General features: G+C 41.1%; 1 protein-coding gene across 3 annotated transcripts in view; it reads left to right on the top strand.

Annotated features, from left to right (window-relative positions):
- The window catches only part of SMAP1 (small ArfGAP 1), a 324,870-nt gene that overhangs the window by 277,974 nt on the left and 33,641 nt on the right, over positions 1 to 13,255 (top strand). For all 3 annotated transcript variants that reach the window (XM_033937092.1, XM_033937091.1, XM_033937093.1), the window contains 2 exons: positions 2,273 to 2,397; positions 8,425 to 8,593. In XM_033937092.1, coding sequence (XP_033792983.1) covers positions 2,273 to 2,397; positions 8,425 to 8,593 — 294 coding nt within the window. The remainder of the gene's footprint in view (positions 1 to 2,272; positions 2,398 to 8,424; positions 8,594 to 13,255) is intronic.

Genomic DNA, 13,255 nt, shown 5'->3' with positions numbered 1-13,255 from the left:
ATCAGCAACACTTCTCGGTATTGGTTCAGTCAATTATCTTGTCAAGGTTGGATTACTGTAACTCATGTACCGGGGTCTTTCAAAGGTCAGTTTGCAGAGGCTTCAGTTGATACAGAATACCGCTGCTAAGCTTATTTTTGATAAGAGTAAATTTTACCACATAACCCCATTGCTTAAGGAATTAAATTGGCTTCCAGTGCACCTTAGAATCAAATTCAAGTGCATTTGTATTGCATTTAAGATCCTATTCGGCATCTTTATCACTCTGTTCCCTTTAGACTGGAATGTGCACAGATATCATCTTGCTAGAAGCTCTCAAAAATTAAAACTTTTATTTCCTTCCCTTAGGAGTAAAAACAGAACTTTCAAGAGATTCAGTCATTCTTTCGTCTTCAAACTAACTGAGCTCTGGAATGAGTTACCCCTTATGCTGAGAAGTTTAAGCCCCTTCGTTGTATTCCGGAAAGCTCTGAAAACTTTTTTGTTTTCCAAACATTTTGGAAATTAAGCCGTTTTAGTTACATTCTTTTTATGTTTATGTATTATGTTCACTTTATTGTTAACCGCATCAAGCTCCTTTTGGTTGAAGACCCGGTCTATAAAACTAAGTTTTAGTTTAGAGTCATGATGCCATTTGTCAGACTATTATACCTGTTTGTCTTCGGAGAAAGCAACGATATTTATCTATAGCAGGTGTTCTCTGAGGACAGCAGGTATATATTATCACAACTTGTCCATCTCCCCTAGTTGGCTTCTTAGCTTTATTACTGAACTCCAAGTCTTGCGAGCTAGTGTTATGAAGGAAGGCACCTACACACCAGCGGTACGGGCACTGCCTAAAAATTTAAATTTTCAGTGAACTTGGTATGTGTCCATATCGGGTTCTGTGGATGATGTCACCCACATGTGAAAACATATACCTGCTGTCCTCAGAGGACACCAGCTACCCATAAAGTATCTTTGCTATAGAGAATGTCATAATGTTTCTGTAGTGTTCCATGGTTTGAGTATTGTGTATGGTTATAATCATTGCATCTTAAAAAGATGTAGTGGAATTAGAAAAGGTATAGAAAAGGACAACCAAAATGATGAAGAGGATGGAATGACTCCATTATGAGGAAAAGCTAAATAGATCAGAGCTCTTCACTTTGGAGAAGAGACGGTTGAGAAGATATATAATAGAAGTCTATGTAATCGTCAGTGGAGTGGAATGTGTGAAAACAAATTGGTAGTTTATTTTGTTAAAAAGTACAATGGCTAGGGAACATGTAAAACAAATCCAGAGAAAATATGGACAATTAAGCTTTGGACTTTGTTGCAGGAAATGTGAAAAAAGCAGGAAGTATAACTAAATTTTTAATAAAAGTTGGGCTTGTTCCTGGAGGCAAAGTATATAAACTGTTATTAACAAGGTAAGCTTGGGGAAGTCATTTCTTATCCCAGGGGATAAGCAACATGGAATCTGTCCTCTCTCTGATATTCTGCCAGGTATCTCTGACATACAGTAGATTGGCTGTTATTAAAAACAGGATACCGTCTTTATGGTCTTTTGGTTTTGCCCAATATGGCAGACCAAAATAAGTCATCCAGCTTGCCCAGTAAGGTGGTTAGGATTATAACCTTAACACTGCAGATTATTCCACTTGCCTTCTTAGAAGTGCAAGAAGTTGTTTCACTGCTGTTTTGAGTTGAAGTATTCAATGCTTAGTTTCCATCTTCTTGTCATTAGTGATCCTCTATGTATATCATACTCTTTTTTTGAATTCCATCTTTGTTTTTGTTTATACGGCTCGAGATGCACGGTCAAGCTAAGATGTAAAAGATTTTTATATATTAAAAATCAGCAAGGTTTTCTTATACAAAACTGGTCAGATTAGGGAATGTTTTGCTAGTTCAGACTATAATTGTTACAGTACTACAGTAAATAACTTCAGAGTCAAATTGATACAGTATTTGGAGGACAATGATAAGATATTATGTAATTAATGTTTGGGAAATGTGCTGAATTAAGAGCTTTTGTTGTTCGTCACTCTTGCTACATCTAAACAAGCTATATAGGGCAGGTATTTTACATTTCATTTGGATTACTTTATAGAGAGAGGCATAATGCAATGCGAAGGTTATATTGTGACTGTATTCAAGAATTGCTTTGTATGTCTTGATTTGAAATCTAATTCTCAGCATTAGTTTGCTGCTTGCTGCATGCTTTTTGAAAAAGAATTCTGGACATTATAAACCTTTATCTTGAATTTGTATCCTGTTGTCTTTTAAGATGGCCCAACAGATGCACCAGTTACTAATGGAGCTACAAGTATAGGAGCCTTAAATGATGATTTAGACATATTTGGCCCCATGATTTCAAACCCTTTGCCAGCATCTACTGCATCAGTAAGCCAGGTAAGATCTGTAATACAATAAAACTATCATGTTCTCTTCTTTCCTTTTATACTCCTTAGTTATGCCTCTGATTCTTATTATTATGCTATTTGCTATCTCTTCCCCTCCCCCCACCCTGTACCCCAATGTCTGTTTAAGATTGCTTTCTGTTCTGTTCCATTTTCTGGAGATTGTAAACCATTTTGATGTGCATGAATGAAAAGCAGTTTATCAGAGTAAATAAAATATATATAAACTAGTCTTTAAGTCCGTTACATTAACGGGTGCTAGAATAGATGTGTCTGTCTGTTTGTGTTTCTTTATCTCTCTCTCCTTGGCCGCTGTCTGTATCCTTCTGTCTCCTCCTCCCCTCCGAGCAAAGTTGTCTGCCCCCAGCACCCACCTCCCCCCCAAATGTCTCTCCATGGCCCCTTCTGTGTTCCCCCCCAGAGCAAAGCTGTTTGCCCCAAGCACACCCCTCCCCCTAAAGCAGCCCCCTTTCCTTCTCTCGCTGACTCTCTCTCTGGCCCCCTTTCTCTGTCTGTCTTTCTGTCCCTCTCCCTGGCCCTGTGTCTTTCTTTCTTTCTGTCTCCCTCCCGCTGTGTGTCTGTCATTTTTCCCCATTTCCCTGTGCAGCAGCATTTCCATCCCACTTCCCTATGCAGCAGCAACAGCATTTCCCTCCTATCCCCCCTTTCCTGTGTAGAAGCATTAGCAGCATTTTCCCCCACTCCCCCTTTCCCTACCTTATCTTCCCTGCTCCATTCGGCCCCTCCCCCTTCTTTTACTGCCGTTGTCAATCCGGCCTGCTCCTGACCCTCCCACCACCGACAAACCTCGGGACTCCAGCTGCGTAGGCAGAACTTTAAACACGCTGCTTCGCGGCCTTGTACTGGCGATTTCCTCTGCGCATCTGTCTCCGATGATGTCATCAGAGACGCGGCAGAGGAAATCGGCAGAGAAGGGCGCGAAGCAGTGTGTTTATAGTGCTGCCTACGCCGCTGGATCCGGGAGGCGACGGAGAGGGCAGGGGGTGCTAGCGGCCGGCAGCAGTGGAGAGCAGGGAAAGGCGCGCATGCCACTTGTCTTGCCTCGCGTGAGGCCAGACCGTAAGCCGCGCATGCGCACTTCCTATGTGTGCTACAGCTCACGGAAAACGGACGCACGCATAGGAAGTACGCATGCGCGGCTTACCGTTTTATTATATTAGATAAAATCAGTTTAGCAATATTTTTATCTTTTTTCATAGGGCATGTTGCACCCATAGGGTTTGAACCTACATTAGCATAGTGATCAAATACTGATTTTTTTTCCAAGTATCTATTATCTTAAGAAGGAAGATTGGTCATTATTTGTACACTTTTTAAACATTCCAGAACTTATTTGACAGTGTCCCAGATAAGATGTTTGGAGCAAGCGGAGCTTATTCAGGGAAATAACTTAATGCCTGGATCTGTTCAACTAGTCAGAACAGGTCCTCCAAACCCTTTACCACTGAGGTTACTTCAGGATTCATTGGATCCCTTTTGCCCTATCCACTTCTGTATCTTTTAATTGCAAGAAACATAGAAATGTGATGGCAGATAAAGGCCAAATGGCCCATCCAGTCTGTCCATGCACAGCACTCACTATCTTCTCCTCTCCCTAATAAAAATAATAAATTTTATATTTATACCGCAGTACCTCTCAGTTCTATGCGGTTAACAACAATGAAAATCTTAACAAAAACAGTGACACTACAGCAATAGCATTAAAATTTCATAATAACAGCTGGCAAATTTGTCAAAAGATAGGTTTCAACATTTTTTTCTCTAAGCTGAACAAAAACATTGATTGATAATATAGCAGTAGCATTAAAATTCATAATAACATCAGACGAATTTGTCAAAAAGATAAGTTTTAACATTTTTCCTACAAATTTGGTAGGAATTAGATGCCTGTCCCAGGCTTTCTTGAATTCAGACAGTTTTAGTCTCCACCATCTCTACTGGGAGCCTATTCCATGCATTTTCCACCATCTGGCCCCATTGCACAGAGTGTCAATTAAAACCCTAACCACCTAAGTAGTTAGTCAAGATGGGCCATTTCTGTTCTGATTGTATCATCAATAAATATCAAATTTTAAACCTTTTCTGCCTTTCAGGCTTATTTCTAACCTATAAGTTTGTCACTGTTTAGCTTAATAAGTGGGTTCATCTTGTTCTGAGCTAGAACATCAAAGGTCATAGATAAACCTCATTATGAATCTTTAATCATTTCTCTTCATATTCCTGGAAATTAGGGCAAGGTGGTCTTTGTTCCTAATTATATAGTTTGAAATATAGTAATATGATACACAAGTCAGTTCTCTTTCTCAAAAAAAGATAAAACAAAACTGAAATCTCAGGGACATCAGAGCACATTTTAATCTCATTGAGGATTTGATAGCTGCATGTCTTTGGTTGAACATTTGAATGTTTTTGACCATTGTCAATTGTCATATCTATATGTAAATTTCTGTACGTAAGCATCATTTTATTTATTTATTTAAAAACTTATATTCTGCATATCCTACAATTCTAAGCGGATAACAGCACAACATACATAATAAAATAACTTACACAAAAATATACAACTTAAAATCATTAACAACATGTAAAATTTAAAATAAAGAGTGATACCATCATAAGCATCGAAGCAGTAATAGCCATTCACTACAAAACCTAAAACTGCCAAACTTGTGAGGCAAGTAAGTAAAAGGAAAAGAAGGCTGCTTTGGTTCTCAAAAGTAGTAGCTGAGAAGGTAAGGAATAAGAGGTTAGCTTTCATAAACTACAAAAGATCGCAGAAAGAGGAAGACTGGCAAAAATAGCAGGAAAAGTTAAGAGAGGCTGGTCGTGTAGTCAGGAAAGCAAAGATGTAAATAGAAGAAAAAATAGCTGACAAGGTAAAACGGGGAGACAAGACATTTTTTAGATATATTAGTGATAGGAAGAAGTGCAAAAGTGGAATTGTGAGACTCAAAAGTGAATGAAAGGAATATGTAGAAGTTGATAAAGAAAAGGCCAAATTGCTTAACAAATATTTCTGTTCTGTGTTCACGGCTGAAACGCCAGGAACAGGACCGCAGAAGACAAACGTGAATAGGGGCTAATAAACCCTGATCGATTTTTAGAGGGTTGTGTTCGTGAGGATCTAGCTAAAATAAAGGTAGACAAAGTGATGGGGTTGGATGGTGAACGTCCAAGGGTGCAGAAGGAACTTAGGAAAGTTCTGGTAGCTCCGCTGATTGACCTTTTCAATGAGTCTCTAGAGTCAGGAGTGGTACCGGAGGACTGGAAAAGGGCGGATGTGATCCCTCTCCACAAAAATGGAAGTAAGGAAGAAATAGGGAATTATAGGCCGGTAAGTCTGACTTCTGTGGTAAGCAAATTAATGGAAACACTTTTAAAACAGAGAATGGTCAAGTTTCTATTGATTACAGGACTGGAGGCAACATGGATTCATTAGAGGTACGCCTTGTCAGACAAATCTGATCAATTTCTTTGACTGGGTGACCAGAGAATTGGCTAGAGGATATGCTTTAGATGTGGTGTATTTAGATTTTAGCAAAGCCTTTGACAGTGTTCCACACAGACGTCTGATAAATAAACTGAGTGCCCTTGGGATGGGTCCCAAAGTGACAGGCTGGGTCAGGAACTGGTTGAGTGGAAGGCGACGCAGGGTAGTAATCAATGGAGATTTCTCTGAGGAAAGGAATGTTACCAGTGCCTCAAGGTTCTGTTCTTGGGCCTGTTCTTTTTAACATTTTTATAAATGATATTGCTGAAGGGTTGTCGGGTAAGATTTGCCTCTTTGCAGATGATATCAAAATCTGCAATAGAGTAGACATGCCGGATGGTGTGACTAACATGAAGAATGGTCTGAAATTTGGCAGCTAAAATTTAATGCTAAGAAATGTAAGGTCATGCATTTGGGCTGCAAAAACCAAAGGGAACGGTATAGTTTAGGGGGTGAAGAACTTATGTGCACGATGGAAGAGCGGGACTTGGGTGTGATTGTATGTGATGATCTTAAGGTGGCTAAACAGGTTGAAAAGGTGACGGCGAAAGCCAGAAGTACACTAGGTTGCATAGGTGAGGTATGACCAGTAGGAAAAATGAGGTATTGATGCCTCTGTATAAGATTCTGGGGAGACCTCATTTAGAATATGGTGTACAATTCTGGAGGCTGCATCTTTAAAAAGATATAAAAAGGACAGAGTCAGTCCAGAGGAAGGCTATTAAAATGGTGTGTAGTCTTTGTGATAAGGCATATGGGGACAGACTTAAAGATCTCAATCTGTATACTTTGGAGGAAAGGCGGGAGAGGGGAGATATGATAAAGATGTTTAAATACCTAAGTAATATAAATGTGCATGAGTCGAGTCTCTTTCATTTGAAAGGAAACTCTGCAATGAGAGGGCATAGGATGAAGTTAAGAGGTGATAGGCTCTGGAGTAATCTGAGGAAATACTTTTTTACGGAAAGGGTGGTAGATGCGTGGAACAGTCTCCCGGAAGAGGTGGTGGAAAGAGAGACTGTGTCTGATTTCAAAAGGGCCTGGGATAGGCATGTGGGATTTCTCAGAGAGAGAAAGAGATAATGATTACTGCAGATGGGCAGACTAGATGGGCCGTTTGGCCTTTATCTGCCGTCATGTTTCTATGTTTCTAAACTCACAATAAAATTACAAAAGCAGAAACTAACAAGAACCAAATTATGAAGAAAACACTTGCTCAAATAACCTAGTTTTAACCATTTTCCTAAACTACAGAATACCTGACGCCTGCCTTATCTCAAGGGGCAATGCATTCCACCACATTGGCCCTTGTACCACCAGCATAGTTTTACAATGGTTAGAAAGTTTCACCACACTTTAAGGTGGCACATCTAAACACATCCTATCCATAGACCTTAACCCTCATGTTGGACGATAACAGTGCAGCAAAGACTGCAAAACCAGTGGGCCATCATTCACAAGCTTAAAAACTAAGCATAAAACCTTAAATTCAATACGTGCACTAATTGGCATCCTGTGCAAATCTCGTAAAATTGACATGATCAAATTTTGACGCTCGCATGATAATTTGTGCGGCAGTATTCTGAGCAACCTGCAAAGCAGGGACCACACATTTTGGTAAACCAAGTTACAAAGCATTACAATAATCAAATACTGTGGTCAACAGCACACTAATAAAAAGGTCTTGAAGTTATCAACAGACAGATAATCTCTTAGTCTACGTAGTAGACAAAGTTTAAAGAATGCCTGTGACACCAACGACTTAACCTGGGGCTTAAACGATATTGCTGAATCTAGAATTACCCCTAAGTATTTACCCTGATGCATCATTTAACACTATCTCTGTCGGAAACAATGGCAACTGCCTATCAAAGACCACGCATAAAACTTCAGTCTTTGTCATATTCAGTTTCATCTGATTCAGGAGCAACCAACCCTTAATCAACTGAAAACAATTATTAAGATCCTTCAAAGCATCTATTCAAACCCTAATTCATTCCCTAATTATTAAGATCCTTCAAAGCATCTATTCAAACCCTAATTCATTCCCTGATTATTTCTCATATTGATTATTGCAACTCCTTATATCATGGCATAACTCAAAAGGAAATCCGCCGATTACAACTGATCCAAAATACCGCCATCAAACTTATCTACAATGCAAGAAAATATGACCAAGTCACTCCGCTACTCTGTGAAGCTCATTGACTACTCATCTTCAAAATTAAACTCACCCATTCCCCTGCATTCTTAGACAAACATCTCATTCCATATGCATCCCTGAGATCCGCTGATCAGAATCTTCTGACTGTTCCCTCAATCAAATAACTTTTTTACACTCAAAACACCATTTTCTCCTCCCTAGGTTTGTGTCAGAACACAAGACTTGCCAAGGTGAAATATTGTGATATAGTCCTGATAGATGATGGTGACAAGAAGCCTGGTTTTTTTCGCTCATCTGGCAGTTTTAATGCAAGTGTATGTGATGATTGACCGTTTTTTTCACAGAGCACGTCCACTAAATCCACAGCGGCCCCTTCATCTACAGCATCTGGAGATCTTGATCTGTTTATAGAGCAAGCAACAAAATCAGAGGAGTCTGCAAAGAAACAGCTTTCAAAGGACTCCATCTTATCACTTTATGGCACTGGAACTATGGCACAGCAAAATGCTCCCAGTAAGTAATTTTTTAACATTTTTCTGAAGTCATGTGTGCACATCACATTGAAGGAGTATTCCTACAGCAGAATTTCTGTTCTTAAGACTGTTAATGTGTTATCAGACATATAACACCTAGGGGCAATTCTATAATTTAATCTAATTTGAATTTCTGTATTGCATTTATCTAGTACAGGTTCAAGGCAATTTAAAAGCGAAGAGGCCCATACAGAAATAGGGAATTAGTTACATAAACATAATAACTATAATTATAGTATGAGTAATTTATATGATATTGTCTTTTATGTTGTTGATTTTATTTGAATTTTATGTATGTATTCTTCTAACCCGCTTAGGTTTTAAGAAGGATATAAATTTGTTAAATAAATAAATAGTTACAAGATTACATAAGGAGAATTCAATTATAGGTCGTGGTGATTTACAAGTAAGAAGATATTACAGAAATATGGGTAGATACAATGGTATTGAAATGTTTACAGTTTATAATTTGGATAAGGAATTACAAAGTCAATGAACTTGGTTAGCAGAGGTGTTATGATACATAGAAACATAGAAGATGATGGCAGAGAAGGGCCATAGCCCATCAGGTCTACCCACTCTACTGACCACTTGCTTGCTTGCTATTGCTTTCCATCAGCCTATGAAGGGAAACCCCTCTCTGCTCATCTGGTGGTTTCCAGATTTATGAAAGGAATTTTCAATGTCAAACCTCCTCTCAAACCGCCTCCAGTGGTTTGGGATCTCAATGTTGTTCTTGCTCAATTGATGAAGCCTCCATTTGAACCAATGTCTATGGCTCATCTGAAGTATCTCACTTGGAAAGTGGTGTTTCTCATTCTGAAGTATCTCACTTGGAAAGTGGTGTTTCTCATTACCCTCACTTCTGCTCGAAGAGTCAATGAGCTTCAAGCTTTAGTTGCTGATCCACCTTTCACTGTGTTCCCTCATGACAAGGTGGTCCTTCGTACTCATCCTAAATTCCTACCTAAAATGGTTTCTGAATTTCATCTCAACCAATCCATTGTTCTTCCAATGTTTTTCCCAAAGCCTCATTCTCACCCTGGAGAATCAGCTTTTCATACTCTGGACTGTAAACCACACAGAACTGCTCCTCAACTTTTTGTCTCCTTCGATCCAAACAAGTTGGGACATCCAATCTCTAAGCATACCATCTCCAACTGGATGGTTGCTTGTATCTCTTTCTGCTATGCCCAGGCTGGATTACAACTTCAGAGTCGAGTCACAGCCCATAAAGTCAGAGCAATGGCAGCTTCAGTAGCTTTCCTCAGATCTACACCTATTGAGGAAATTTGCAAAGCTGCCACTTGGTCCTCGGTTCATACTTTCACTTTTCACTATTGTCTGGATGTTTTCTCCAGACAAGATGGCCATTTTGGCCAGAGAGTATTACAAAATTTATTCTCCTAAGTTGCCAATGCTCCCACCATCCCATTCTGGTTAGCTTGGAGGTCACCCATATGTGAGAATAGGCTGCCTACTTGTCCTGGGATAAAGCACAGTTACTTACCGTAACAGGTGTTATCCAGGGACAGCAGGCAGCTATTCTTACAACCCACCCACCTCTCCTGGTTGGCTTCTCTGCTAGCTATCTGAACTGAGGAGACTTGCCCTGCGCTGGGTGGGAAGGCACTCGCGCATGCGCGGTGCGGTTGTCTCGAAACTTCTGAGTTTCTACAAGCAAGTCTGCATGCGAGGCTTCCGCATCTGGGCTCCGTCGATGATGTCACCCCATATGTGAGAATAGCTGCCTGCTGTCCCTGAATAACACCTGTTACGATAAGTAACTGTGCTTTCCCTCTCATTCTCAAGACTCTTGTCAAGTTGAAGAACGATCATGCCACCATGATTCTGATAACTCCTCAGTGGCCGAGACAACCTTGGTACTCCCTTCTACTTCAACTCAGCAGCAGGGAGCCATACCTTCTACCAGTTTTTCCATCTCTGCTTACATACAGTCAAGGATCTCTACTTCATCCCAACCTGCAGTCTCTACATCTGACAGCTTGGTACCTCTCAACATAACTCCTCTTCAGTTTTCTCCGTCCGCATCTGGGCTCCGTGGATGACGTCACCCATATGTTGAGAATAGCTGCCTGCTGTCCCTGGATAACAACTGTTATGGTAAGTAACTGTGCTTTTTCTGCGGCCCTCCAAGTACTTACAAATTCAAGATGTGGAGCTGCAAAGGGTTTGAGTTTGAGACCACTGCTCTAGAGACTTCAGGTGATCTAATTTTCATAACTCTAGATGCTTTCGGCAGTACTCGGGAGGAGCTTCATCTTAGAGATCCTACCAGAGATCAAGACAGATTTTCAGGATCTAGGCGGACCCAAGCCTCCAGTTCTCATCCTGCTTCAGCCTCCAAGAAAGCACAATAATACCAGGACTGTAGCCATTCCTCTGAAGATAAGGGGACGTTTCTCAGAGTATGCAGAGGCCTGGGCGCAGATCTCATCAGACTGGTGGGTATTGGAGATGATTCAGTGCAGTTACAAACTCGAATTCACCCAGCCTTTAGCAGACTGGTTTGTGGACTTTCCAGTGGGGCATCCGGAGAAGGCAAGCAAGGTTTCAGCTACAGTTTAGAGACTTGTGGATATTCAGGGTCCACATCATTTATACAAATTTTTCCTAGCAGCTTCATTGGATTGGTATCATTACACATCAGAGTGTTTGTTTCCTACATCTGTACATTTTGGATTATATATACATGTTTATATACAGCAGCTACCTGCATTTTTAGCTATATTGATTATTTTTATTATTGATTTATATTTTTTTATAATCAACTTTGCCATCAAGAACATCAGTTCCACAGTTCCTTTTTTGTTTTGGATATTCAGGCCATAGAACTCATGCTGTCTGAGGATTCAGGCTCAGGCAGATAATCCATATACTTCATAGTGCCCAATAAAGGCTCAGAAGATTGGAGACCCATTCTGGATCTCAGGCATATCATTGTGGACCTGAAGGTTTCACACTTTCGCATGAAAACAGTGTGGTCAGTCATCACAGCGGTGGCACTGGGGAATTTCTGGTTCCCTGGGTTTGATGGAAGCCTACCTGCATATTTCCATCTTTCCAGAGCACAGGAAGTTCCTGAGATTTCATTCTTGGAGAATCATTGCTAGTTCTCTGTGCTTCCTTTCGGTCTTATGACAGCACCCCGCACATTCACCAAGGTAATTGCGTTTGTGGTTGTGCATCTCCGTAGGACAGGATTGCAAGGCATCCATACCTATATGACTGGTTGATCAGGACTTTGTCCTTCTCAGAAGAAAAACAAGCAGTGGCTCATATGGTCCAAGTCCTGCAGAGCCTGGGTTGGATAGTGAATTTCTGAAAGAGCCATCCAGTCCTGTCCAAATCCCAGGAATACCTGGCTGGGTCTGTTTTCCAGAGACACAAACATAAACTTTGCACCTAGATAATGAATATGTTGGCTAAGCCAGCTCTGTCCGTGTGGCACTACCTCCAAGTACTAGGCTCCATGGCAGCCATGATAGGTGTGGTCCTATGGGTGAAGGCTCGCATGCGTTCTCTCCAGAATGTACTGTTAACATGGTAGTCACCACAATCGGACTCCCTGCAGATGAATATGCCGTGGATTCTGGAATCCCGTGTCAGTATGAGCTGGTGGTTCCTCCCACAGGCGTTTCAAAGGAGCATGCCTCTCAGAATAACTTTGTGGGTGATTGTAACAATGGATGCCAGCCTGTTTGGCTGGGAAGCTCACTGCAATGGACACCCAATCCAAGGGCATTGGCCGGCCTCCCAACAGATTAGAGTTTTGAGCCATTCATTTGGCATTACAGATGTGGGAGAAGGAGTCTGGAGGGATAAGCGGTCTGAGTCTTCTCGGACTATGCTACAGCAGTGGTATATGTCAATCGCCAAGGAGGCACCAAGAGTGCACAGCTGAGTTTTGAGGTCCACTTACCGTTTCAGTGGACAAAATTGCATCTTCAGGCTCTTTCAGCAGCGCATGTAGTGGGAGTGGACAATGTCCAGGTAGATTACCTCAGCAGGCAGACACTAAACCTGAGAGAATGGGTGTTGTCTGCCACAGCCTTCCAATCTATTGTTCTTCACTGGGGTCACCCAGTGTTCTAGTACATCTGCAGAGGGTCACAGGTCTCAGATTGTGGATACAACTAGACCTTCTTTTTCAGGGGACAATGGTCATAGAAGATTTGAATTGCGTTGCTCTTACGGCATGGCTCTTAAGTGTGTGATGTTAGTGCGCACAGGATGCTCTGAGGTAATTGCAACTCTCCTTAGAGCCAAAAAGCTTACGATGGTCTCTGTTTATATTAAGGCATGGGAGACATTTCAGCTGTTCTCTGCTCTGATCTCAGTAATGTTAGCTTTCCTTCAACTAACCTTGACAAGAGTCTTGCAGTGTCATCACTCAGAGTTCAAGTGGTAGGCCTCTCTTGTTTCATGACCCAAGAATGTAAAGCTTCCTTGGTGTCTCTTCCAGACATAGCCAGATTTCAGAAAGGGGTGTGAAGGCTCAGACCACTAGTAAAACAACAGTTTCCATAATGGAACCTTAACGTGGTATTGCTTGACCTCAGGATCCATGCGAGCCCCTTAAGGAAGCGAGCTTGATGGATCTTACAATCAAGATGGCTTT

The sequence above is a fragment of the Geotrypetes seraphini genome, chromosome 3 (genome assembly GCF_902459505.1).
Source record: "Geotrypetes seraphini chromosome 3, aGeoSer1.1, whole genome shotgun sequence".
In the NCBI taxonomy this organism is placed as follows: domain Eukaryota; kingdom Metazoa; phylum Chordata; class Amphibia; order Gymnophiona; family Dermophiidae; genus Geotrypetes; species Geotrypetes seraphini.
Note: the sequence above shows the minus strand (reverse complement) of the source record. Positions and strands in the feature narration are given on the sequence as shown.